Source organism: Aspergillus welwitschiae (genome assembly GCF_003344945.1).
Source record: "Aspergillus welwitschiae strain CBS 139.54b unplaced genomic scaffold BDQ94scaffold_11, whole genome shotgun sequence".
Lineage (NCBI taxonomy): Eukaryota > Fungi > Ascomycota > Eurotiomycetes > Eurotiales > Aspergillaceae > Aspergillus > Aspergillus welwitschiae.
In genome coordinates this window covers 436,970-462,375 of record NW_020798705.1, presented here as the reverse complement: position 1 = coordinate 462,375, position 25,406 = coordinate 436,970, and the positions used below count along the sequence as shown (strand labels likewise).

The following is a 25,406-nucleotide window of genomic DNA, read 5'->3' as shown; positions in this document are numbered from 1 at the left end:
AGTCTAGATCGGGTGTAGTGGCCTGAAAGTAGCCTGATAACGGATGCCTTATCGGCGATACTTGGAGCTGGGGTCACTGGCTTCTCCTCCGGCCATGGTGGACAGCCAACAAACACATGATGAGATACGATCCTACTTACAGCTAAGCCTAAGCAACAGAAACCTTAACTCCCGCCTGACCCAGCCAGATAGAGGGCTGATCTAGAGTGACCTCCTCTCGCAAGGGAAAAGGGAAATCAGACTGCCGTGATAATCCCATGTCAGGTGCCCCGCGCAAGATAACCGTCACCATCTTCCGGTCCAGTCACTCCAGTCATCTCTATCTCCCTTGACCTTTCCCTTCCTTTGCTCCCTCTTCTCAACCCGCCCTCGGTCGGCTTCTGTTTGCAAGGCTTTCCCCTTCCACTTACCGCTAGTTTCCGAAACACGTTGATGAACTAAATCCACCTTGTCCTCGTGAGGCACCTGACCTAATCTTCCGCCCGGGCCGCGAGGAACAACAGCAGCATCAAGCGCCTCACCCCCACTTGCAATTCATCGTCCGCCTAGGCTGTCATCGGGCATCTGCCTATTAGGCTCGGACGATCCAGACAGACTCTCCCAGCCAGAGTTGCTCCTACAGTAGATAGCAAAATTTGCTCTGTGAAGTTAACGTATACTTCCGCTGACTCTTCTTCTATTCATTCCTGAGCTTATCCGTCGTCCACTGCTTCCGGTCAAAGCTCCACTCTGCAGCTCTTCACTTGCTCTTTCCCTCAAGAACCTTACTGATGACATTCACTCGCAAACACCATGGCTGACTCTTCAGAGCCTCACCCCAGGCCTTCCCAATACCCTTCAACCGCTTCGAGCTTACAGTATCCCACTCTTCCTCCGTTGAGTGCCTCTGTAGAGGAGTGGTTATCGCGATCGCGGCCTATCAGTATGACGTCAACTCCAATGGAACACCACCCCAAGTCCCTGAGTGAAAGCTGGGCGACGATGAGTGCTTCCGACGTGCACTCGGAAGATGGCACTCGCTCGGACCAGACGGATCTTGGGTCTTTGATCGACCAGACCGGCCCAGATGACGTAGCAAGTCTCGATGGGCGGTCCAGCAACAGCGACATGGATACAAATGACGAGGATGGGTTTGATGGTGATGACTACGATTCCAGGAGCAACGTTTCGGTGTCCCAGGAACTTTCATCCGCCTTCCCTCACATAAGAAACTCGATCGATGACAGTAACTTAACTACCAAGACTGCTTTACGGCAGTCGGTTGAGTCTATCGAGTTCATTGAACCTGAGAACTGGCCCGAGATTGAACGGGTAGAACTGAAGCATACCATCCGAGTGTTCGAAGGATCTGACACAGCAGAACTGGAGCAAGAGCTTCCTAACAGGTCAGAAGGCTCGACTGTCACGGCCACCGTGCAGCAGACCATGACTAGGAAGAGCCTTGACACCGACAAACCTTTCCATGTGGTATACATTGGCAGCCCTGAATTTCGAAACATCGTTCTCGATAAAATCGGGGATGTTTTGGTGTCGAGTACCTGTAGCGGTTTCGAGAGCAGCTCTGCAGAGTCGTCCAGATATCATGTCGTCCCAACGTCCTTTGGCGCAGGCGCAGTTCCCAATTTTGCCGAGCTCCTTCCCATTCATGTTCAGCTTATTGTGGACGAGTGCACCGAGGCTACCGCGGATCCCCATATGGACAAGCCCAGCACAATCACCCTCAAATTCAAGGGTCGGCCGCCATGCTCTTCAATGTGGTCAGGGACCGATTATTGTATTTCATCTTCGGTCCAATGGGCGCTACCTGATGTTGCCATCTTTTTTCTATCCGGCACTGATACCCCCGAAGATATTGAGACCCAAAAAATGGCCCGCATACTCATGGAACGGCACGGTATTCCGACTATGGTCATCTCGGAAAAGCCGCTTTGGACGATGTCTAGAGACCCTGTTCCTCTTAATCCCCATAGTCTCCACATGTGCCTGGAATTCCGCAATGCCCTGGACGGGAAGTCCAAGGTTCTCAGGAGGTATCCTATCGATCTGAAGACCTTTGAGAGTATTACGCCGGGGCAACTCAACAGAAACCTGGCGTCCCTAGCAACTATCTGTCCCAAGAAACCATGCCAAATGGCATTGGAGAACCCGGAGTCACCTCGCACCAATTCATTTTTTGGATGGTGCATGTCCATCCATAAAGACCTTTCTCGTCCTTATATCGGCGACTACGGAGTGTCGATGTCTGCGTACCGTTTCATTGCGTTCAGTATTCTATCTCTTGTATTCGTATTCTTAGGCCATACAGCCATGTTGGCCGCTAACTCGACCTTTTCTCGACAATCTGCTGACCATACACTAACCAAAGCTGTCACCCCTGTTTCGAGCAGTGTCCCAGCTACCAGCTTCTTACACACAGTGACATCACTTTCCGTGTTGCCTACATCGCTTGGCGACCCCGAGCTGCGAGGGGACCATGTGGGCAGCAACACCCGATTACATGACCTGATAGAAGGCGTACAGTATGTTTCCGAACGGCATGGATTGACGGACTCGTTTGAAATCCAGGTGGTCGGTGATTGTCATCTTGTAATTAAGCCGCCTCACAAACCTGGCAAAAAACAGCCAAAATTCAATGTCCAGGTCAGCCGAGATGGCAAGCCTCTCGAGTATGAACTCTCGATGTTATTCGACGGGGTGTACACGCTGAGACTAGATCGCGCGGATGCGTACGGTCAGGTGGATGTGACACTAACTACCATTACAACGAAACCTCACATACAGACAACATCTGTGGATTTCGGAACGCCATGGTTGAAAATCCAGAACTGGAAACGCGCAGCACATCTCATCACCTCCCAGCTTCTGAGAGAGTTCGCCACTGCTCAAACTGGACTGTCAGAGGTCTATGACCGGGTCTGCACCGATTTGCAAGTGCTCATGGGAGATGTTGTAAGAAGGGCTCACTTCCTACGGAAAGAGGCGGCTGCTTTGCGACCCGAGTCGGTACAGATTTCCCGCGAGACAAAGGACATGGTGGTGTCCCGCTCAGAGCAATTTACCCAAGTCGTTAAAAAAGGCGCCGTCCAGCCACTTCTAGCTGTCTCGTCTGCTCTGCAGGCTCAGACCCATAAAGTGCATACAGGAGCTAGAGAGATGATGAGTGGCACATGGGACAAGATCAGCTCTCATGCTCATGCGCTTGACCTTGGCGCAGTGAAAGAACGCTTCCGGGACGCGAGGAAATGCAAGGCTTTGGATACGGCGCAGCAGAGAGCCCGAAGTCTGGTGAGACGGAGGACTTGTCAGCAGTCAGGGTGTTCACAGTAGAGCTATTGTCGTGGTGCCTCATAATTGGAGGCCAACAAATCGACAGTAGTTTCTTTCAGAATACTATTCATTCCTTTTATGTAATTTCCTATGTTGATTCTTCTTGGGCTGTTTTATTGGGGTTGCTCGCAGGCGAAAGGATGGGTCAGATATCAGGGTCGGACTGAATCATGGGATAAATTCCTGGAATACATGCTGGATTATGTATCAGTGGAGTATGTTGAGACTTGCCACGTGCATGTCCTTTTCGAATTTTCTCAAGAGTGAATTTGGTCTAGATGTCTCTCTGTAAAGAGTAGTGAAAGCTTATAGTTACTGCGGATCGCCCGCCGGCGTATGAAGCAAAGCCAGACTTGCAGGGCGGTGGCGCTAGTGCGGCCTTAGGCGCTTAGGCAATGAACCTACCCACCTCAAAACAACCCCGTCCATATTTTCCCACCCCTCCTCAGTGACTCCCACTTCCCCAGTACATTTCTTTCCTTCCTCCTTCTTACCAGGTACATCCCCAGAAACATCTATATCTATCGGACCTTTCTCACTTATAAATTTGACAGCCAACGCAATCCACCCACCATGTCTGACGTCGCTGAGACCAAGCCCGACCCCACCACCAACGCTCCTGAGGGCGCTGAGAAGCCCGAGGAGACGACCACCACCGCCACCGAAGAGACTAAGACTGAGGAGAAGCCCGAGGAGTCCAAGTCGGTGACCGAGTCCGCTGCCGAGGCCGTCAAGGACACTGCCACCAAGACCACCGACAGCGTCTTCTCCATGTTCGGCGGTGGCCCCAAGAAGGAGAAGCAGGAGGAGCCTGAGGATGCTAAGGACGAGCCCTCCGGCTCTTCCAAGGCCCAGAAGGGTGAAGATGAGGTATGCATTCGATTTGCGCCATGTCGGTGTCGATGGTCCCCTTACGCCAGTTTAACCGTTACCCCGCTTTCCCCTCCATCGATGCCCTCTTTTTCCTCTTACCCCTGATTCTTTGTCCGCATTTTGTTGGCTCCTGCAAAGTATCACGACAGCCCAGTTATATTGGCTACTAGTGGCTAACCATGTCATCACAATTAATAGGACGAGGCCCCCGAGTCCCCTGAGGTTCACTTCGAGCCTGTCATCCGCTTGACCGAGAAGGTGGAGACCAAGACCAACGAGGAGCTGGAGGAGCAGACCTTCAAGATGCGTGCCAAGCTTTTCAAATTCGATCGTGACAGCAAGGAGTGGAAGGAGCGTGGTACCGGTGACGTCCGCCTGCTCAAGCACAAGGAGAACCAGAAGACCCGCCTCGTGATGCGCCGCGACAAGACCCTCAAGGTCTGCGCTAACCACTACAGTGAGTGCTGCCGTTTATCATTTGGTGTGGATTTGGGTCGCTAATCGATCTTCCAGTCGTTCCCGATATGAAGTTGAGCCCCAACGTTGGCAGTGACCGCAGCTGGGTTTGGAACGCTACCGCCGATGTCAGTGAGGGTGAGCCCGAGGCGCAGACCCTGGCCATCCGTTTTGCCAACAGTGACAGTAAGTGGACATTGAAATACAGCCAGGGTGAAGGTTCATTTTGCTAACGCCGAATCTTAGACGCCAACCTCTTCAAGGAGGCTTTCGAGAAGGCCCAGAAAGAGAACGAGAAGCTGCTTAACCTGCAGTAAGCAGGTTCCTAGCCTCGGATTTTCTCGGTCATCAGTGATATAGAGGGCTATTGTTAATGAACATTTTGATTCCCTTTCCCAGCATAACGAGTCTGATGTGGACTGCTCATGAAAGACCTATTTCACCTTCATCCCGACTTATCTTTGTTTCCCCTTTCTTTTCTCACAAGCATCAAGTTTCTTACCATTTTCACTGCCCCTGCTTGAGAAAACAGAATTAATGACGCCGGTCATGGCGAGACCATGAGTCGACGCATGCATGGGTCCTTGGTTTTGGCCATGTGGTCCCTTGCATGTCGTGCGACGACTTGGTACATAGTAGATAGACACCACATGCCCCCAAAATATACGTATGAAATTCACGAAGTCTCTGCCTGCACCTATTGTACCTATATTCTCGATCGATAGACTTTGACTTGGCTCTCCCTCTGATGATAATGGTAGTGGAGGGATTTCCCTTTCTTTCCAATTTCGATATGTGGATTATAGAGCGGTCACATCTGAAAACAAGAGTAAATTCCCGAGCGCAAAAACACCCCTCCCTTGAAAGCTAGTAATGCGATGTATTTCGAATGTGGGTGGCTGTACCTTCTGGACGCTGGCGGTTACTTACCCTGGGGCGACGTCGCGCCGCCGCGTCGAAGAAAGAGGCCGTCCGGCAGTCAATAACCACTTCCAATCCCCCACCCGGCTTTCAGCCCGCGGAAAGCTTCACTCTCGCTCACTCCTCCTCCCTCTCTTGTTTCTACGTCTACCCATCCCTCGCTGGTCGGACACCATTCGAACTGCACCCTTCCCCCCGCTAACAACCATTCACTCCGATCCGAATCTGCAGGATTCCCGACAGGAACTCCCGCCAAACATCCGACTTCGCCTCACCTGGGCATCGCGCGACCTCTACATCCAATAGCTCCTGTATCCCATTAAGACTCTCGCGGGAAGGGTCTCTGGGAAGAAAACCTCTAGTTCTTCCCTTCTAAATTTTACGAGCGATTGATCCAGACACCTCTTTCAAAATGCCTGACGTGAGTTCCGCCTCCCTCTCCAGGTTCAGCAATGGCACCCTCTCCCACTGGCGCTCGACGCGAACAAATTCGGTCTTCTTTCACTCGATCGCATGACGCTGACGTGACGCTTTTTCTCTACTTCTACAGGTTAAGAGAAATGTCAGATTGGTGACCGAGCAGCACATCGTGTACGTTGTATCCTACTAATACTCCCGGTTCCCGAGTCATTCCTGAATGAATCACCGCCGCTTCTCTTCCTCGTCATCGCTGCCTATCCTTCTCCAACTTCTTCTCGCATCCGTCGTTGGTCATCGCGCGATGGTTGTTCGCTGTGCGCTTGGGCTCCCAACACGGTTACCTCTGCAGAGAATGGCACAAGGGCAGAAGCTTGGAATGAGAAAGTCCTCCTTGCTGACCTAGTGCGCGTCTTCGCGTCTACAGGAACAAAGACTCCGGCGTTGAAGGATTCCCCCTCCGATCATGGTCAATTGAGATCTACGTTGTCAATGAGCACGGCGAGCAGGTGCCTGCGAATGTCTTCGATAAAGTGACATACACGCTGCACCCTAGTTTCGGCGACAGGGCCATTCAGAGTACGTCACACCCTCTGCTCTTCGCACACCCCCGATCAGCGTGCGGCCATTGGGAACCGGACGACAGAGACGGTCGACTTTACAAGGGATAGGTGGAAATGGGTCACTAGCAGCTGCTGACCTCAGAATAGCCTTCAAGAATCCCCCCTTCAGAATCTCAGAGGAAGGATGGGGTGAGTTCGATATGCAAATAGGACTCACTGCTGCCGACAAGGAGCATTTCGTTACGCACGACCTGAACTTTGCTCAGCCCCGTTACGAATCCAAGCACGTCATTGTGAGTAAATGGCCCTCGGTGGAACACCATTGATTGTGCTAATTTTCTCTCTCCCGTATAGACGTTCAAGAACCCCAAGCCCGCCCTACTAGCCCTCCTCCGCGAATCCGGACCCGTCCCAGGAGACGAAAATGGCGTGAAGTCGAAACGCGCCGCAGCCGGAGAGGAGGGATCCAAGAAGAAGAAGCGCACAGAGAAGAGTGTAAGCGACGACTCATTCTCCTCAGAGAAGAAGAAAATAACAATAGAAACACATCTGACATAATCACTATCCCAGGTTGACATGGACAAGCTGGCCGACGGTCTGCAGCGACTCGGCGAAGATGACCTCCTCCAGGTAGTACAGATGGTGCACGACAACAAAGCCCCAGACTCGTATACCAAGAACGATGTTGAGCGTAAGCTACCACCACCACCCCCCCTCGAAATTCACATCCCACTGACCAATTCAATCCATAACAGAGGGAGAATTCCACGTCGACCTATATACGCTTCCAGACACCCTAATCAAGATGCTGTGGGATTTCACGCAGGAGAAAGGCGCTTTGTGAAAAAAACAACTACTAGTTACCCCATACTTTTCCTTTTCAAACCTCCTTTTGGGCGAAACAATTGCTATTTTGTTGTATCTCTCTCTGGCTTGTCTTTTTTTTCCTCCCTCCAACCCACCCCTTATTCCACTCAAAGTTTCTAACTACTTACTACGGAGTCCTTTACCTACTTTACTACATTTTGCATCTATGAACACTAGGAATTGTGTCTATCTTTGCTTACTAGTTACTTTACTCTCCTTACTGCTTACTTTTCTACCTACTTGTTTATCTGTCTATTAATCTCTCTACTAGCATCACCCGCGTTGTATCTTTTATTGGATGTGTGCTTTTCCATGAAAAGAAAACAGGAAGAAAGAACAAGAATTGGATAGGTTAATGGACGGATATGGGTAATAATGATCGTGCGATAAGTAGCGCGGAACAGAGAGAGAGAAAAAGAGAAGGGGGTGGGAAAGGGTAGTATCAAACTGAAAACCATTTTGCATTGTATTGTGAGTAAAGACGATAATGAAATTTTGAAGCATTGCACTTGATTACTTTACTGCCTTGACCTAGATCAATACTTACTATTTACTACTTAGTAGCTGGGGGAGGTGGTTGTTTCGCTACTAGAACGTTTGATATTTCTATGGATGTATGTATTTGTATGGTATCGAAGAGCTTGTTGGTTTGGTTGCGACAGTTTGTTTGGGATGTGCTTATAAGATACGATGTTATAATGCCCGGTGGCATGATGGGTATTTGTGTTACGTGGGTAAGTACTAAGTAGGATATCGGTAGGATGGGTCCGAGCAGTAGATGAATTAGTACATAGATAGATAGTTGGTCTCGGATAATAACACATCACGGCATCTAAAAGAAAACGAAGAGAAAAACCAAGAACCATGTTGGATATCTCAAGCTCAAGGTCAAACGAGAACACAAGCAAACAATCAATGAACCAAGTAAGATCAAAGGCCCAGCCTTGCCTGCCTGAACACCAGTAGTACTGTCACGTCTGTACTGTAGATCCGTCTATATGCATGCATGTACCCGAACAAATGAAAAGGGAAACAAGGAAAACAGCAAACAACCAAGACACACTGCCGGCCAATCGACGATGCAAAGTAGAGTCGGTAAACATTCAAGAACGAAAAGATGATGGAGATGACCTGGACGCCCGCTTTGCTGTATTTTGAAGTGTTCGTGCAGAGAACATTATGTTGTCATATGAACGTGAAGAGGAGAGGAATAATCTGCGTTTCAAGAGTGCTTGTTCGTTTACAAGATACGGTATCTGTTTGGTTGGTTAGTGGGTTGATCATTGGTCAGAAAGATATACAGGGATATAACATACGATCTGAGCAGGTCTTCAAGACTGTCTGCGCTGCAGCTCCGACCCTTCGGGATCTGTCTCAGGATCTCGACGATTGTAGCAAAAACATCGCCGTCCTTGTATGCTAGCAGGGCGGGCGCTTCGATGTGATCCATCTCTGCGATCTCGTGGTGGAGCTTGACGAAGTGGACAGTGGGTTGACGACGAGCAATGGTGTTGAGACAGTCATCAACAATGCTGCTGGTTGTGGACTATAGAAGCGTCGGGTCAGCGACAACTAGCCTTGACAAGTAGTACACAATTGGGTATAACAAACCTCTGGGTCATAAACGCAGACTACTACTACTGTGCCGGATGTGACCTTCTCAATAGCATCCAAGTATCCCACCGCATCGACAATATCCACGGAGCCGTACAACTTGCGACGGGGGCTAGGCTTCCTCAGGCTGCGAGCCTGCATTTCCTGCATGCGGGCAGTGCGCCATTGGTGAAGGAACCGCTCCTCATCATCGCTAGCGGAAGATCCATCGGGTGGGGAGGAGTTCTGGAGGAGTGTAGCGTCATCGTTGATGGATTTGTTGTAGTGGGAGCGATCGAGACCAGCGACGCCGAGAAGGGTTCTGCGGAAGGAGCTCTTGCGAGCACGCTCGAAGGCCTGAGCATCGGCGATGACACCCTTGGGGCCAGTGTTGGCGTCGTAGACGGTGTTGGGGACGCGATAGCTGCTGGGGTTGCGGGAGTGCATGGCAGAGGGAGTGTCTTCGGCGTCGGAGAATTGGGGTTCGTCGTGGTCAGAGGATTCGTCAGAGGAGTGAACAGAGTCGTTGTCACGGTCCTCAGGATGAGAAGAGAATTTCTCCCGATTGTTGTTTATGAGTTGGTTGAACTCGTCTTGAGCAGATGACATCGTGAAGGAGGAAGCGGGGGGGTTCCGGGCTTTAAAACAAGGTCGAAGACGATGACAATGTCAATGATATTCTTAGAGCTTGGCTGCGCCTTGATCTGCGTCAACGATGGGGTGCCGCAAGTGCCTAGTTTAATTCTTTTTTGAAATCAAAAAATTTTTGCCTGGTAAGGAGCAGCAGCTGGCGGGGGGGGGGGCGCAGAGCGAATGAAACGAGAAAAAGAAGCGAAACCAATGACGAAGGGTCGTATCCAACACAAAAAAAGGGGGGAAAGAGGAGCGTGTCCCAGAGAGTGTTAGTACACGTTTCAGAATATTTTTATAGTTTTCCTTTCGGTGCTTTTCCTAAGAGAGTGGGAGAGCTAGAGAGTCGATCCAAGGGAAGGTAAAAGGCAAGAGAGGGAGGAAGAGAAGAGAGGCTGAGGGGGGTGGGAGGAGAGAATGGAAGGAAGTGGCGGGAGATGAAACAATCGAGGCCCGAAGGATGGACGAGGGACGGGCTGCCCGAATGCGAAGATCAGCCAGTAGGAAAAGGGGCGGTGTTTCAGAAATCGGAGATCAGCCCCCGGGGAAAAGAAGCCGCGAAGAACCTTCCATTTCATCATTTTGTTGCCCGGGTGCCATGGTTGACTCCCCAATGGCTGAGGCCATGGTGCGGCTGACTATCTAGTAAGTAAGTAATTATTTTAATTATGTACTGTTTACAAGATCTCAATATCAATGGACAAGGGCTGGAATCAAAGCGAATGGCTAGCTCAACTGTGACTTGGAGTTAGTACATGTGAAAATCGTACCATAGAGTCAACAAAATCCGACACTCTAATTCACCCCACAACGACGTGGGATCAATGTCTTTGCTCTTCCATACTTTTTCTGTTCCTCCTTGTCTCCCTCCCCCCCCCCCCCCCCCCCCCAACCTTCAATTACATCGCGTGATTACATCCTACTCAAAGTTTACCCAACTGATGACGTGGAGTGATGGAGGACACGAAGGATGGAGTCTGCGCAAAGATAGGGCCAATTGCTAGGATGGATTTTCCCAATGGAAATCAGGATCCTCTTGCTCAGACAACTGGCAGCTCCCCAGTGGATCTTGGAGCATCAGAAGTGTTTCATCGCCATCAACGGAGAAAAAAATCCTGTCGCTCCTCTCCCCCCCAACAAGGACCGCGACACCGCTTCTGGTAAATCTTGCGTTCGACGTGTTCACCTCGGATGCTAACGGTTTGCGCATCGCCCGCGCTGGCCGCCCTTGTGGAGACAGCGAGTGACACATCTTTTGGATAGGGCCCCCAGATCCAGTGGCTCCGCCGTCGGGCGAGATCCGGACAACGGCTTCCAAGTTCTGGCCTTCCAGTGAAGACTCGCCCAGCCCTTCCGGTTCACAGCGTCATCCTGAACCGATTGACCTGGCCCCATCCCAGGTGGAGTCCGGAGTCGTTGCCTTGCCTGTTCGACAATTCATTTCCGCGGGCAGATCCTCATCCTGAGAACGGTACGTAAGTAGGTATAGGGCGATAGGTCAGCCGACCCCACGCGTGTGGGAACTATTAATAACTTGGGATATCCCGCATACGCTGGTCCGCTGCCTGGAGGAGTGACCTTTCGGCCACTGCAAGCTGATCCCAGCGCCCTTTATCTATCGCGTGCATCCTTCCCGGTTTCCTCCAATTGCTATTCCCAGTTCTATCCCAGCTGCCCCAAACCCAAGCAGGGTGGACCAGCAGGAGCAGTGACACAAAGCAGGGTCTTTCAAAGAGAGTATTGAGCTTTTCCAAAAAAGTATTGCCTGTCATTTGTACTAGTGGCTGCCTAACAACTCTCTGCCACGCCTTGGCTGACCACCAGGTCGGGACATAAGAGTGTTGCGGAACATGACATCGTGGGGCGAAACCCCCGAGGGATAAAGGAAAGATTTGCTGGAAACATGGTCGATTTCAACACAAAAAAAAAAAAAAAAAAAAAAAAAAAAAAAAAAAAAAAAAAAAAAAAAAAAAAAAAAAAAAAAAAAAAAAAAAAAAAAAAAAAAAAAAAGCCCGCTTGAAAACACTCAAATGACACAACCGACACTTTCAAGACGTAGGCTGATGATTAGTAACAGAAGGGGATCGCAGTAAGAGTCAAAAGAAAAACGTCATGGCCTATCCGGAAACATTCCCTCCCTTTCCATCCATCACCCGCAGAAAAGTACAGAAGATAGTGAGTAAGAAAGGTCAGAGAAGAAAAGAGGGGGCAAGAGAAGGAAACAATGAAAAGTGAACAAAAGAATACTCGATCATGGTAGTAATCGAGGTAAGAAATTGAAGAAAAAGAACAAGACATCGAAGGAGGGGGGGATGGGGTTAGTAAGGGTGAAGGGTAAAGCGAGATCGAAAAGAACATAAGTAGAAAGTCAAGCCCGCGAATACATAAGAACAGGGGCCTGCAAATATTCGAAGCTCAAAAGATGACATGTGAGATGCGCTGCCTCTTGCCCAGCAACGCACTGATATCCGTGCAACGATCCCGAGGTCTCAAACATCAATAGCATTATTACAACCCACCGCACCAGTAGTCGAGCATTGTCGGTTCTTGTTGGCATTCTGCTCTTTTCTTGGCTTATTCTTTCTCGTCACACCCAGCTGGGAAAGGCGGCAGAATCCCCAACCCCGACATGTCTAGGCACCCTGACTGCCCCGTGATTTTTTTCGTTTCGTGGTAACTTTGCCGGTACTCCGAGATAGTACATTATGGAGCAAGGGCGACAAGATTTGCTCCCGGTGAAAAAAGATTATCGTACAATGGCGGACATTTAGCCTAGTGGCGCAGAAAAAGGAAAAAAAGAGAAACTTGGAATGAGGACGTCGCAAAAGACTGAGACAGGGTATCTTTGCTGTTTTTGTTCGTTTTGCTTTTTTACCAAGCCCAGACCTTGAGCTGTAAGACGGAAGACGATTAGTATGCTGCACAGCCCAGTCAACAAAAGTGATGCTCTCGCTAAGCTTACCAGAGAATCCCAGGATCCAGTGCACAAGCTGATGCCATCGTTGCTGACTCCCAGGCAGCTTACGCGGTTCTCGTGACCACTCAGGGATCCAACCTTGTCTCCGCGCAGAACATCCCAGACCTGCAAGTAAAACAAAATCAGCCGGTTGGCCTATGATACGGCGACTTTGGATAATTTCAGGTCTTACCTTGCACTCGAAGTCATCGTAACCAGCAAAAAGCAATCTGCCAGAGACGGAGAAGGCAACGGAGGTGATACCGCACAGTATTTGGTCGCTCTGGAAACATCATTCGTCAGCCACAGATGGATTCGCCATATAGATTGCCAGCATTACCTGGTAGGTGTTGAGTTCGCGATCCGCACGGATGTCAAACAGACGGCAGGAGGTGTCGTCGGAACCCGTTCCGAAAGCGTTTCCGTCGGGGAAGAACTGGATGGCGTTGATGTCGGATTCGTGTCCAGCGAAAGTTTGCACCGCCTTTCCGGTACGAATGTCCCACAGCTTGGCGAAGGCATCACAGGCGCCCGAAACGAAAACGTTCTGGTTTGTCGGGTTGATGCTGATTGACATCACGTCGCCAAGGTGATCAGCGAATTCAGTAACTTTCGAGCCCGATTCGATATCCCACAGCATGCAAGTCATGTCGCCGGAAGACGTGATGATTCTGCGATCGTTGATGAACCGGCAGCAAGAGAGGTAGCCAGAGTGTCCGGAGAGCTCACGCGCGACACGGGTCGGACCCTCGCGAGAGGAGAGGTTGTAGATCGAGCAAATGTTGTCGAGACCACCGCAGGCGACGTAGTTTCCACTCGGGGCATAGGCACAGGTCATGACCCATGATGACCTCAGCGGGATCGCATGGACCTTGTTCGTGGTGTAGGCGTCCCAGATGATGAGCTTTCCGTCCTGAGAGGCTGAGACGAGATGACGGCGGTCGGTCGACCAATGCATGGCGTAGATCTTGGCCAAATGTCCCTTGAGCGTCCGCCGGGGCTTCATACCAATACGAGGCAAGGTTTCAGTTTGGTTCTGCGCGACTTGACGGACTGTTGAGGGGGAAAGAAGGAACCAGAGTCAGCAAATCGAAACACACGACCAATCACGAGTACAACGACGGCTGTTGTCTCTCCATTGCGAGAGGAGAGGCCATGAGGTGCGAAAGGGAAGAGGGAAGCGTACGAGTCGTATCGGCCAACTCATCCTTTCTGCGCTTGATCTTGTCCTTCAGGCCTTCGGCTTCGCGCCTAGCCGCGGTAATCTTAGCCTGCATCTGTTCGCCGGACATGTCGGCCATCTTGACGGAACAAGCCCCTGGAGAGGGAAGATGTCAATTGTGAAACGGAGGACGGGCCTGAGGGGGAGAAATTGAGTTGACGGCGGGCGGCGGCGTCGTGAGATCCAGGGGACTGAAAGAACCGCGAGAGGGGAGTGCGGGAAGAGGGCGGTAGGGGGAGAGGAATGGAATAGAGAGAGGGAAGGAGAAGGAGTGAGAGAGAGGGAACGAGGAGGGGGGTTGATTGGGTGTGGAGCGAGAGCACGGCGGAAGCGACCGAGCGAGAGCAAAGAAAGTTTCGACCCGGGGCAATGGTGAGGTGGTTCGGGCGTTTAAGTCAGCAGGGGGGGGAAGAAGTGTAGTAGTTTAGTTAGTAGTAGTAAGTGTGGGAAGGAGGGGGTGGGTTTGGTTGTAAGTAAAGTGAGTGAGTGAGCAAGAAAGCAAGCAAGCAATCAACTGCTGAAGCAGAGAGAGCACGAGGTGGTGGTGATCGGGATGGGATAGGATACGATCTTGGTAAGAGAAAAAAAAAAATTAAATTACGATAGAAAAAACAGAGGGAAAGGGGGAAAGAGGGAAGAGAGAGGAGGAGCCTGACGGACGGAAGGGCCAGAGAGGGTAAAGACAGGGAAAAATCCAGTTGATGACAAGCAGTTAAGATGGGAGGTGGTCGTAGTAACTCCGTCGTAGCGCCAATAATAATGATGTATGGCCTCACCAGACTAAAGTCGTGCCTTTACCTATCGGGGCTCTGATGGCTGCTACTAGGCGCGGCTGTACGGACGACGACCGCGGACTACTCCTACGCCAACAATACACACAAGACCACAGGGACCAGAGTTCAGGATGGGAGGGGATGAGATGAGATGAGATTGCATTGATGTTACTCTATTGCGGCGGTGGTGGGCGGCGATAATATGGGTTGGTGATCCTGGCTGCGAGACAATACCAATTATTCAAGAACACTGCCACCGAATCGGTTCACAACAATAAGACTGTGTGCCAGGCGCAGCAGCAGCAGCAGCAGCAGCAGCAGATGATGATTATCGGAGAACCGGTTAGTGAATTAGTTAGGGGGAGCTCCTCTCTCTCTCTCTCTCCAGGAGGATCGGGGAAAGAGACAGACAGAGAAAGAGAAGAGGAGCCTTAGCCCGGAGCCTCCTGATGAAAAAGCCAAATCCGGTGGAGGTTTAGGTTACCTACTTGTGACAATACGAAACCTTACCCGGCCGGCCCTTCATTCACCAGAAAGGGAACGTGCCATCCCTGATTGGCCAGACCAGCAGAAGAATTGGTCGAGTCAATTTCAGCCGGTCCATCTTGTTCTCTTCGTTACATTACCCAGGGGTAACTTATCTCCTCGTTGGGTTTTAAGGGGAAAATCAGCAGGAGAAAGGCACTACCACGACCGCTAAGTTAGTAGGCTAGCTCCAAGTACGAAGTGCCCAGGTAGGTAGGTACTCCGCCAAATGGTCCCAGGTCTCCATAAAGGCCACTAAGGGGGAAAAGTGGTCTACACCCTGGTCAACCTGGTGGAGAATTTCTGCTGCTATTCCCCTCTGGTTGGCCAGATCGTCGACAAGTGGAGGTGCTCGGGACGCGAAAACCACAGGGGAATTTCTGAAAGGGGGGCCATTTCATCGAATTAGTTGGGATTATTCTTCCGGGTCTTCCTTCAGACTGAAATAGGGGACTCTCATAGTCCGTGGTAGAGTAGATATCCATCTACTAGTAATCTCCAGCAGTTGAAGGAATCTTCATGGAAGGTTTTTGTTGTAGGACAGGGTTCACTAGACACTACATAGTACATAATCTCTACCGTTGACACTTGACATCTGCCGATGCTCAACTCCTTGCCCACGGGGCAAAGTCCGACAATGCATGAATCGCAGTTAGCTCAGGTTGGATATCCACAAGGATTGGTACCAAAAATACGCGAATTGCTCTGCATGCCGAATGGCGGTCCATCTAAGCCTTGCACGAGTCGTCCCCCCTTTCCCAATACTACTTTAACCGGTAGCAAAGAGGAGAATGCTCTGCTTGCAGATCATGGTCATAGCTAGATAACGTCTACTTTACGGTTCACCTTGCCTGCCTCCTGCAGAATCGAGTATCGAATCCAGGATGAATTGGGACTCCGACGGAATTCAAGGTTCATTCCACATTTACTCCGTACTGCATGTTGCTTCTGTCAACTAATACAGTCTATTTTGAGACTCACCATTTTTCATGGGCCTTGGAGGCATAGATCTTATGTTTTATTGTTCCAGGTTGTCAAATCTTTCCGATATGGCCTTGCAAAAAAGAGATCGGTATAGGTGATGACGAATATCTAGTGGATTAGTTACCCGCTGCATCCTTCGAGACTATTAGAGCCGTATCGGTTTTCAACCGGTCTCGCAAGATATGCATTATGAGATGTAAGCTGAAGCTCCAGCTTCAAGCTGTGCATACCATGCAGCAATAATCCCTTGTGCAGATTTGATAGGCGTTGAGCCGAAAGCCAAGCGGGGATGGATTATTGCGATGGCTGGGGCAAATGCAAGTCAGAGGTTATTCTCCATTCCGCTTGTTGGCCAAACATCGGAATTTACTGAGTGCTTAGTAACCCGCTCAGACATTGGGTTAGTAGTAGACCATAAATCCTGCTATTATCCGCATTGAACAATACTCTTGTTTTATTTTTCACTTGCTTTAGCTTCTGTAGTTTGACCTGTCTGCTGAGGGATGTGCCGGACCGGGTAGTATCTTGCACCTTAGATTTCTCGAATTCATTGTGCGGCAGCGAGCCAACTCTTGTCCGCAAAGCGGAGGCGCCTACTGGTCATTTAATCTATAGCGTTGGAGACGGTAATATCCACCTACGTCAGGTTCCCGAATCTTATTGCCGACTGCAGCTGCATGACCTCTTCATTTATCACGGCATAAGTTCGGCATGCTCATCCTGAGTGATATATCACAATTACGATCCAAGGGTACCCCGGTGAATCATTTCCGACTGTCTTTTGTAGGGTGTCTCAAAAGACAAAAGTTCCAAAAGACAGGAGTTGCACCGAATGACTCGTGAGATTCGCAGGAAGATGGATAGGTATGGTCAGTGTGCGTTGAGGCGGGTCTACCTTCGGAAGGGAAATTGGTCACCACTTGTTGTCTAATTAGATGCCTATCGACTATCGACAGGAGGTCCAATACCAAGGCAGATATGGGGCGGGTATTGCTGTGTACGGCTTGTCCACCTGGAGAAAGGCGCTCCACTGGAGGGAGGATCGCTCAACCTGTGCCTGACTAGCCCATCCGATGCCCCTCCGCGGAAGGTCTTCATTTATCGGAATTATTAATGATACTGTCTAGTCGCATTCGTAATGAAACTGCTGCTGCTTATTAATACCTGGCCATGGCATTTGTCCCCTGATGCCTTGCCATCCACAGCAATTGTTTGTTCCCCCAAATTTGCTTTGACGGCTTGGGCAGGTAAGATGTACCATGCAACTCTAAGCCCTTTATTGTTTCTGCCTACAATACATTCAAGTGGGTCTTTTAAATTTGCTTTCATGTTCTGAGTTCTGACCTTCCTGGGTAGATCGAGCTTCTCGTAATCATACACACAGAAGATATAGTTTCCATAATAACATTGCTCTGTGGGCGCTGGTATCATGAATTTAGTTGCTCCTAACTTACTTGTCAGTGCACTACTGTTCATTGGTTCTATGGGTGTAGTTCAGATCGTGACGACCCACTGCATTATGATTTATAAATCTCATGCAGAGTACCCTCTTCATGCAGATTACTACTACCTGCATGCTAATAAAGCAATACATCATTCCCTTTGCAGGAATATACATTGAATTGCTGCCCGGTGCAGCGCCTCATGCCGGGGCCGAGGCCATGTCAAATCGACTAGTACCCAGTATGTACTGCAATATAAAAGTCCGCCTTACGGAGGACACCTTGTGCTACTGCGGTGTACCAAGTTCGCACAGCGGAGTTAGATGTCCGAGAAAGCGCCAAGGCACAGATAGTAGAGCAATCTAGACAAGGCTAGTTAGCGATCCTGATTTCAAATATAGAAAAGAAGGTGACGGAACGGCTGTCTCTAGTCCCCCGGAGATACCAGGGCGGTTCGATTTCTGACACTACAGATCTCGAACACATAGGCGAATTACTAGCCGCTTGTGTCAATTATAGATATAGGCTCAACGCGACGACCGAGCGAAACATGCATGTCAGCCCATGTTGATGTCGGCAACTAAGCAATCACATCATGATACAGGCTTTCCAGCGAAAGTCTCCTTCCAGAAGCACCCAGCGCTAACTAAAGCTGTTCTATATATAGCCAAGGCTGACTCTCCCATCAATCACAGACTCAAACTCAAGAACGATGAAACTAAACCCTTCACACTATCTGGGGGATAAGCAAGCTAGTTCGCAGCATCTTCAGCCCGCTCGATGCATGTGGGTGTATCTGGAAGCTCCATGATCGTGCGTGATTCGTCCGGACCGGCATTGGCTTCTTCGTGGGCGGTTAATGCTGGGTATCTTGTCCGCAGCGGTTCGCGCCTAGATGTGTCTGTGTTTCTAATCATAGAATGTGACGGACTGTCTGTGCGCTTTGTGATAGAGGGGTAAGGGGAGGCTTTGATTGTTGATTGCTTGCCAGATTTTCCAGGACAATGATGACTGATTGATTTGACCCGTGCCTCTTGTGAGGATGGCCTTGATTTCTTCACAAGGACTGGTTGATTAGCCTTAGGACTCTAGCAGGGGTGTCTACCAACGACATCTACTAAAAACACTGAGTATTCTGCAGATCTAAATATATCATCCGCCAGAGTAATAACACAGGAGATTAAGTTGAATTTGATGATTGCTCAGTCTTTCTCTTTACTACTATCTCGATATCCCTATCCATATCTATCCGCGGGTAAAAAACTATCTCATGCGAAAACCAGGAGATAAATGACACATAATAGGGGATAGAGATCGCGGAAAGATAGCCAAATCGGATATTACCAAATTATCAATAATGACTGAAAATCAGAAACACATTATTCCTATGAAAGGGATACCAATCATGTCGCACGGTCCCATACAATAAGATAAACACACCCTTCTGCCCCCTGGGATGATAGCCCCTAAAGGGTCATGACGACCGGTGTACCTGGGGGACTTAGCGTTGTAGTCGTACCACCAGCGACATGAAGGGGGGGTGAACTCGTGACCAAGGCCGAGAAAGAGACTATAAGATGAGTATTCCAATGTTCTTAACCACTTCAGTCATATGCAGGACCACCGGTGGGTGCTCGGGCTGGTCATTGCTCCTGGATCTACGCAGGACTCCGCTTATTCTGGTAAATGGGGACCGTTCGAGAAGATGGATTATGCGCGCGACCTTGGGGACACTGTCCGAAAAGCGACATCGTGCTATTACTGTAGATGTGAAGTTTGGTTGACCAAGGGAAAATACCACTGGGGAAGTCTAGGACTGTGTAGCAAAGAAAGTCACCAGGTAGATCTTCAGTCAGAAGGGGGTCAGGTTGTCGGATGCTGAATTCGGTGGCAAACCCCGAGAGGCAGAGGAAGAACGCCGAAGGAAATTGGTCATCACGGTGGTAAGGGCGCAAAGACGCGGCACAATATCGCTCATACTTGTCAGTTCCGCGATAGTCCAAGTTGATAGATATAATTTCCGGGCGAGAGAGGACCTGGAGAAGATCCCTGTTTTTTTAGTAAATCCGAAGGAGGGAGAAGGACACAGGGAGAGCGAAAAGAGAGGCAAAAGGGTGGCGGGCCAAAAAGCCTGGAGGACGAAACCGCCTGACACGGCCAGCGTTGGTCTCTCCGCTTTCGCTTTTCCAGTCCGACCTTCTCTCCTCCTCCTCTCCTCCTTTCGATCTCAACTTCCCCCTCGGTCGCCATTTTCATTCACCCTTCGCCTTAACCCCAAGTGCCTTTTCGCGGCATCATCCAATTTAACTTGGCCTATTTCCGCAGTCTTTCCCTAGCCTAATCTCAGTCCCTGCGTCTCGCTTCCCCCCGTCTTCGTCGACGCCTACTCTCCTTCCGTGATTCATCGTGGCCGCCAGGCTCTGACGGACCGGGTCTTGGCCTGAACAATCCTCTCTCCCCTTTCACGCCGCTCGTCTATCGTTCTACGATCTCCTGTCCCATCCTCCCGTCCATAAGCCTGCTCAACAGCACCCTCTCATTGTTCACTATTGTACATCTGACTCAGACTTGATGACGGGAATATAATCGATACGGATTTCGCCTCAGACTCAATTCTCCTTTCCTCGTTTCTTCGCCCGGTCACGTTCCTACCGTCGATCTTCCCATCTCACCATAGGGGCTGGAGTACATCACCCTTGATCGAGACATCACTTCCTCCTCTTCAACCGACCGGTCTTCATCCCGTGTCAGATATCCATCCTCTCGCCCACCATGCGGGAGGTCAACTTCAGCATCCCAAATGTCAACAAGGCCTCTGTAAATATCACAACCACCCTCTACGACCGGCGTGCCTTGGATTGTACATCAACGCTACCACTCATTAACTCACTCAATCATTTGGCCTACCTCACCACATCATCAGCCCGAATCCGCGATATTCTGACCGTCGATGGCGGCATTGAACGGCTGGTATGTATCCTTAAGGAGGGCCGGAGTCGGGATTTGATGGAGATGTGGAAGTGGAGCCTCGCCTTCCAATGTGTTGTCAATATTGGTGTGCGGGGCTCGGAGAGTGTGAGGACTCGAGTAGTCGAAGCCGATATGGTGCCAGTGATTGCCACCATACTTGATAACTATATCAAAGTGGTCGAGAAAGCCCGCGCACGGGCGGATTCAGAAAGTCAGAGACATTCGTCACGACACCACTCCAAGGCTGCACCCATCAGCAGCGACGCCCCTTCCCGTCCAGTGTACGTGGACCAATCGACAAACACCGAGCAACGTCCTTCTCGCCGCCAGGCGCCACCGCCTCACATTGAAATTCCCCCTTTCTACCAAGACAGCCATGCCTCGGACTCGAACGCCATGGACATCACCTCGTCCCCCCGGGTGTCTGTGACCTCCCCCCCGGAACGGAGCACCTTTGGACAGGATGCCCATAACCTTAGATCCAATGATACCCGCTATGCCCATGCTGCTCACCGCTACCGGGTGATGCAGCCCCTTGCCACTGCCCTTCCTCCCATGGATGCAGCCGATGGCTTTGGCTTGCGCCCCGTGCGCGACACAGAGAGGCTGCCCAGCATGCTTCCTGGCTTCCAGAACGGCCTTGCGTCTCAGCCCGACTCCCCAACCACTCCCAGCGGTCCTGCGCAGCTGCGCAGCAACACACAAGTCCCTCCCGCCCGACCACGGCCTACCCTGAGGCAACAGCAATCAGCCTCTGGTGAGTCGGATGATGGAAATGGCGAGGGCTCGACTCTGGGTGACGACCCGGGTTCTGGAGAGACAGCTGAGCCAATCGTTGGCATCCAAAATCGTATGGAGATCGACGATGACGGCGACAGGCAAACTGTGCTGGAAGGTGTTTCCAACACGCACGACTTGACTGTTAATGATACTTCCGAAAGCCAGGAAGCCGAGACATTCAACATCACCCACCGTTCTACTGTGGATGGCAGCATGATTAACAACGACGCAACGCGCACGAATGGGGCTTTGGGCCTTTCACCCACGCAAGCCCCTAATACTGCCAACTCGCCTGCTGTTGTTCCCAGCCCATACTCACTGTATGTCCGTGACCGATCAACCACAGCCGTCCAAGGCGTCTTGACGACGATGCCTAAGGATGAAGATGTCCTCATGTCGCTTCAGCTCCTTGCCTATGTGTCCAAGTACTGCAACCTGCGGTCTTACTTCCAGCACTCCCACCTCGTCCCTAAGCTCAAGGTTGACCGTGAGCTCCAAATGTTGGAGGATGGCGTATCACCCATCGAACCTGCAGAGGAGGAAGATGAATACCTGCTTCCGGACGATGTCAACATCTTCCCCTTGGTGGAGAAATTCACGGTTCGCCACCACTCCAAGGACATGCAATACTGGGCATGTGTGGTGATGCGGAATCTCTGCCGCAAGGACGAGTCGAGAGGCGGCATCCGGCAGTGTGCATACTATAAGTGTGGAAAGTGGGAGGAATTCCAGCGACAATTTGCAAAGTGCCGGCGCTGCCGCCGCACCAAGTACTGCAGCAAAGACTGCCAGAAGGCAGCGTGGGTGTACCACCGTCACTGGTGCCACACCACGCCATGATATGAACGCATGAAACTGTTTAATACCTCTAATGCATACCGGCTTGCATAGCGTCGTATCTGTCATCTGTTACCATTTCGTCATTCCGTTTCGTTTCCGAGGGTTTCACGTCTACCCGTGCATGGCATTTCAAAACCTGGCGGCGTTGCTCTTCATCCCAAAGATACCTCTTGTATGTCGTCGAATTTTATTCATCACATTTCGATTTTTTTTCACCTGTTTGATTAACGCGGGGCATAAAGCCTGATTCCCGGTCATATGGATTGATACTAGCGGTCATGAATGCGTGCACCTTTTTACTTATCTTGCTTGGATTGTTGTTCTGTCTCCTATTTCATCTTCCTCTCCGTCATTGTTCGAGCCCCTAGTTCCTCTCCGTCCTGACGCCCAACGATTTTCTTTTGTGAGTAGCCCGATCTATCTAGCATTGTGAACCAGCTCTCCCCCACAATCTTTCTGGAGCGATTTCTTTGGGCATTGTGATTACCTCTTTTGCTTGTTGTTGCGAAGATGAGGCTGGGCCGGAGCAGGGGCTATGAGCCCGGGTCCGACTTAGCCAGTTGGGTTGTGCATCATTGGAACCTGTGCATACACGAGCGGCCTCGTATGAATTGGACGGTGGCTATTGAATATCTAGTACTTATTCACTTGACACTTTCTCTCCCACCAGCCACCTTAACCTAAGTAAATTCAAGCTTCCCCTTCTTTCTCCCTCCGAAACCCATACGTAGCATCCAACCTGGCCATCAAATGTTCCTGCGCCGTCAACGCCCTCTTCCCCTCCTCCAACATCCCCGCCCCACCTCCAAACCCAACCCTGACTCCCCCATCTCCCCCCTCCTTACTCTTACCCCTCCTAAACTCCTCCACAACATTACTTGGCACGGGCACCAACTCCGTCCGATCCAACGGATGACAGAAATACACAATACTATACCGATCCTGCGCGTTGGGCCTCTGCTGCTCCGACACGGGGAATACCACCCTGTGCACCGTACTCTTCAGTAATCCGTCCGTCCAGTAACTGAGTAAGTCGCCGATGTTGACGAGGATAGGCGGGAACGGGTATTCGCTCCCTTCTAAGCTTGTAGAAGAAGACCTAGGGATTACAGGAACAGGCGCCCACCCTGCCCCATCTGGAGTGAGGATCTCCAATCCTGGCTGCCCCGGGCGCTGGAACAACAGCGTGATGGAGCCGTAGTCGCTGTGGGCGCCAGCTCGGACGTCGGTTTTGTGTGAGTAGGTTGAGGTCAATGGGGAGGTTATGCTGGGATAGAAGAGGTAGCGCAGGATACTGCCTGTTGGGCCTGTGGTGGGGTCGTGGCGGGTGGTGAAGAAGGTGGGGGGGATCTGTATTTATCGTTAGTTTGTGATTTATTGATATTGTATGGGGCTGGCTGCTTACGCCGAGTCCCAGCGCCAGGAGGGTTAGGATCCGAGTGCAGGTTTTGTTGCAGAGGGAGGCGAATTGGGCGATTTCGGTTTCGTGGGGGATTAGGGATGCCGGGAGGGGTTGTTGGGCTTTGTTGTTGTTGGTGAATTCGCCGAAGTTGAAGGCTCTATTGATTATTTAGTGTTAGTGGGTGGTGATGGGTGTGGTGGTGGGTGTAGATGGATGGTATACTCTTTGAAATCGCCGGTCTGTGGGGGTGTGGTTAGTGATTGGTATACTATGTTGATAGATGGTGAATGTATGCTTACTCGCTGGTGCTCCGGGTCCAGGGTCTCGGAGTGCATGCCGGACCAGCCGCGGTTCTGAGGAGGATTAGATGTTGATTTCTACGGCATTGTAGATAGTTGGGTGGAGGTATCACGCACGTTGGGTTCAATGCGACAAGCGGCCTTTTCTTCTACCGGGGAGGCGAAGAATTTCTTGGACTGTAATACACTATATTAGTATACGATGTTTGAAGTTATGGCAAAGGACATACCAGTTCAAATGCACGATCCACCTCCGCGGTCGTAAAGTCGGTCCCCCGGCTGTCGACATACAAAAAGCCATACTTGGTGGCAGCTGCCAGAAGGGCCTTCCCCGCCTCCGGATCGAGGGGGTTGGAGATGTCCAGCACGGGGAGCTCGATGGGAGGGCCAACGTCAGACATGTTACTGTTGCCTCAGATGTATGTGGAGGAATATTAAAACAAGGATAGAAACAGATTTCGTAGAAGTGGAGATGAGCACGACTTATATAAGGAAATGCGACGTTATCGGACAGCTAGAATACTACTACTTACTTGTATCAGTGACACTCAATGCGGGTCGAGCCGATGAGCCAGCCATTGGCCCACCAAACCCTCAGGCTTCGGGTCCGCGGCCGTGGCTATCGGCTATCGATCGAATCGGGTCAAATGGCATGATTAAACGCCGGTGATTCTATTTGAAATGCGAATTCGGCTGGTGGGTTGCTGTTGTCTGTAATGCTCTTGCCGAGGATGAGTATCTGCAGTCATGCAGGGTATCTACTTTATATTAACGGACATTCGCCAGTGCCATTACCTTTTCACAACTGCTTGACTGCAGACACCATAGCTTATAAATTTCCAGTGAGTACTGACCAGTACTATTTAGATAAGGTGTTCAGTTCTATCTACTCTGATACAAAGTAAGTGAGTGCAGTGAGAGGGTCTGAGATATGACTCAATGAAGAGGGTAAGCCCCACTGCCTGTCTTGCAATTGCCATAGCTACCATTCGGTTGTGTAGACATGATGGGTACATAATATAGCAATAGAGGTTCATCTATCAGTGCTTACATCTGCCAATTACATAAATCATCTAATCCTCGTAACTAAGGCATTATACGAACGCCAATTGATGGTGTGCAGCAGTATCTTGTCGGCAGGAGGCCGTTCCTTTCGCACATAAATGTGCAAGTATTCAGCATCGATGGTGACAATAAAGCGCATGTATCATGCACAGAAGTCATACTATGTAAGCCATGCGGATAGGAATAACGCGTGCAATATATATACAAATCCGCCACAAAGAAATATACTTACTTTCGTCAACTATAATTGAAGAATGACACAGAAAAGTGCTACCACGGTAGTAGATAGATAGTTATACGTGTAGAAACTACTGATATATCATACTCATTTACTTAACTCAAGTTCATGGCAAGAACAAAGTGTTGGTGGAAACAAAACAAGTACCAGCATGCATCTGCTCAATGCATTCCGCGGGACGTTGACACATTTATACTTCAGAGACAATGCATTCATCGCAGACCGTTCCAAGGTGACAGTACAACCAAACAATCGATTTTCTA

The 25,406-nt window shown here is 50.3% G+C and overlaps 8 protein-coding genes across 8 annotated transcripts; 3 read left to right on the top strand and 5 right to left on the bottom strand.

Moving 5' to 3' along the window:
* Window positions 1-95: 95 nt before the first annotated feature.
* BDQ94DRAFT_140944 (uncharacterized protein) lies at window positions 96-3,648 on the top strand. Its single transcript, XM_026765724.1, has one exon. The coding sequence runs from the start codon at window positions 793-795 to the stop codon at window positions 3,325-3,327; it is 2,535 nt and encodes an 844-aa protein (XP_026627837.1). The 5' UTR covers window positions 96-792; the 3' UTR covers window positions 3,328-3,648.
* Window positions 3,649-3,900: 252 nt separating this feature from the next.
* Window positions 3,901-7,401, top strand: BDQ94DRAFT_169130 (Ran GTPase-binding protein YRB1; the record flags this gene model as incomplete). The annotated part of the gene is made up of 9 exons (XM_026771223.1): window positions 3,901-4,197; window positions 4,399-4,657; window positions 4,714-4,842; window positions 4,903-4,969; window positions 6,422-6,573; window positions 6,705-6,850; window positions 6,912-7,052; window positions 7,128-7,248; window positions 7,313-7,401. The coding sequence occupies 9 exons, from the start codon at window positions 3,901-3,903 to the stop codon at window positions 7,399-7,401; spliced, it is 1,401 nt and encodes a 466-aa protein (XP_026627836.1).
* Window positions 7,402-7,531: 130 nt separating this feature from the next.
* BDQ94DRAFT_15608 (uncharacterized protein) lies at window positions 7,532-7,932 on the bottom strand. The gene has a single exon (XM_026768585.1). The coding sequence runs from the start codon at window positions 7,880-7,882 to the stop codon at window positions 7,661-7,663; it is 222 nt and encodes a 73-aa protein (XP_026627835.1). The 5' UTR covers window positions 7,883-7,932; the 3' UTR covers window positions 7,532-7,660.
* A 545-nt stretch (window positions 7,933-8,477) lies between these two features.
* Window positions 8,478-9,784, bottom strand: BDQ94DRAFT_15597 (phosducin family protein). Its single transcript, XM_026768568.1, has 3 exons — window positions 9,036-9,784; window positions 8,741-8,970; window positions 8,478-8,680 (listed from the first exon to the last, which is right to left on the bottom strand). The coding sequence occupies exons 1-3, from the start codon at window positions 9,624-9,626 to the stop codon at window positions 8,665-8,667; spliced, it is 837 nt and encodes a 278-aa protein (XP_026627834.1). The 5' UTR covers window positions 9,627-9,784; the 3' UTR covers window positions 8,478-8,664.
* Window positions 9,785-11,634: 1,850 nt separating this feature from the next.
* BDQ94DRAFT_140935 (uncharacterized protein) lies at window positions 11,635-12,627 on the bottom strand. Its single transcript, XM_026765723.1, has one exon. The coding sequence runs from the start codon at window positions 12,003-12,005 to the stop codon at window positions 11,715-11,717; it is 291 nt and encodes a 96-aa protein (XP_026627833.1). The 5' UTR covers window positions 12,006-12,627; the 3' UTR covers window positions 11,635-11,714.
* On the bottom strand, window positions 12,262-14,210 carry BDQ94DRAFT_15573 (WD40 repeat domain-containing protein). Its single transcript, XM_026768522.1, has 5 exons — window positions 13,790-14,210; window positions 12,944-13,656; window positions 12,797-12,886; window positions 12,610-12,729; window positions 12,262-12,539 (listed from the first exon to the last, which is right to left on the bottom strand). The coding sequence occupies exons 1-5, from the start codon at window positions 13,902-13,904 to the stop codon at window positions 12,519-12,521; spliced, it is 1,059 nt and encodes a 352-aa protein (XP_026627832.1). The 5' UTR covers window positions 13,905-14,210; the 3' UTR covers window positions 12,262-12,518.
* A 5,409-nt stretch (window positions 14,211-19,619) lies between these two features.
* Window positions 19,620-22,858, top strand: samB (MYND-type zinc finger protein MUB1). The gene has a single exon (XM_026765722.1). It carries the CDS (start codon window positions 20,322-20,324, stop codon window positions 22,137-22,139), a length of 1,818 nt encoding a protein of 605 aa, XP_026627831.1. The 5' UTR covers window positions 19,620-20,321; the 3' UTR covers window positions 22,140-22,858.
* Window positions 22,830-24,241, bottom strand: BDQ94DRAFT_169126 (putative oxidoreductase, 2OG-Fe(II) oxygenase family; the record flags this gene model as incomplete). The annotated part of the gene is made up of 6 exons (XM_026771222.1): window positions 22,830-23,489; window positions 23,545-23,698; window positions 23,764-23,780; window positions 23,841-23,894; window positions 23,958-24,017; window positions 24,071-24,241. The coding sequence occupies 6 exons, from the start codon at window positions 24,239-24,241 to the stop codon at window positions 22,830-22,832; spliced, it is 1,116 nt and encodes a 371-aa protein (XP_026627830.1).
* Window positions 24,242-25,406: the final 1,165 nt, after the last annotated feature.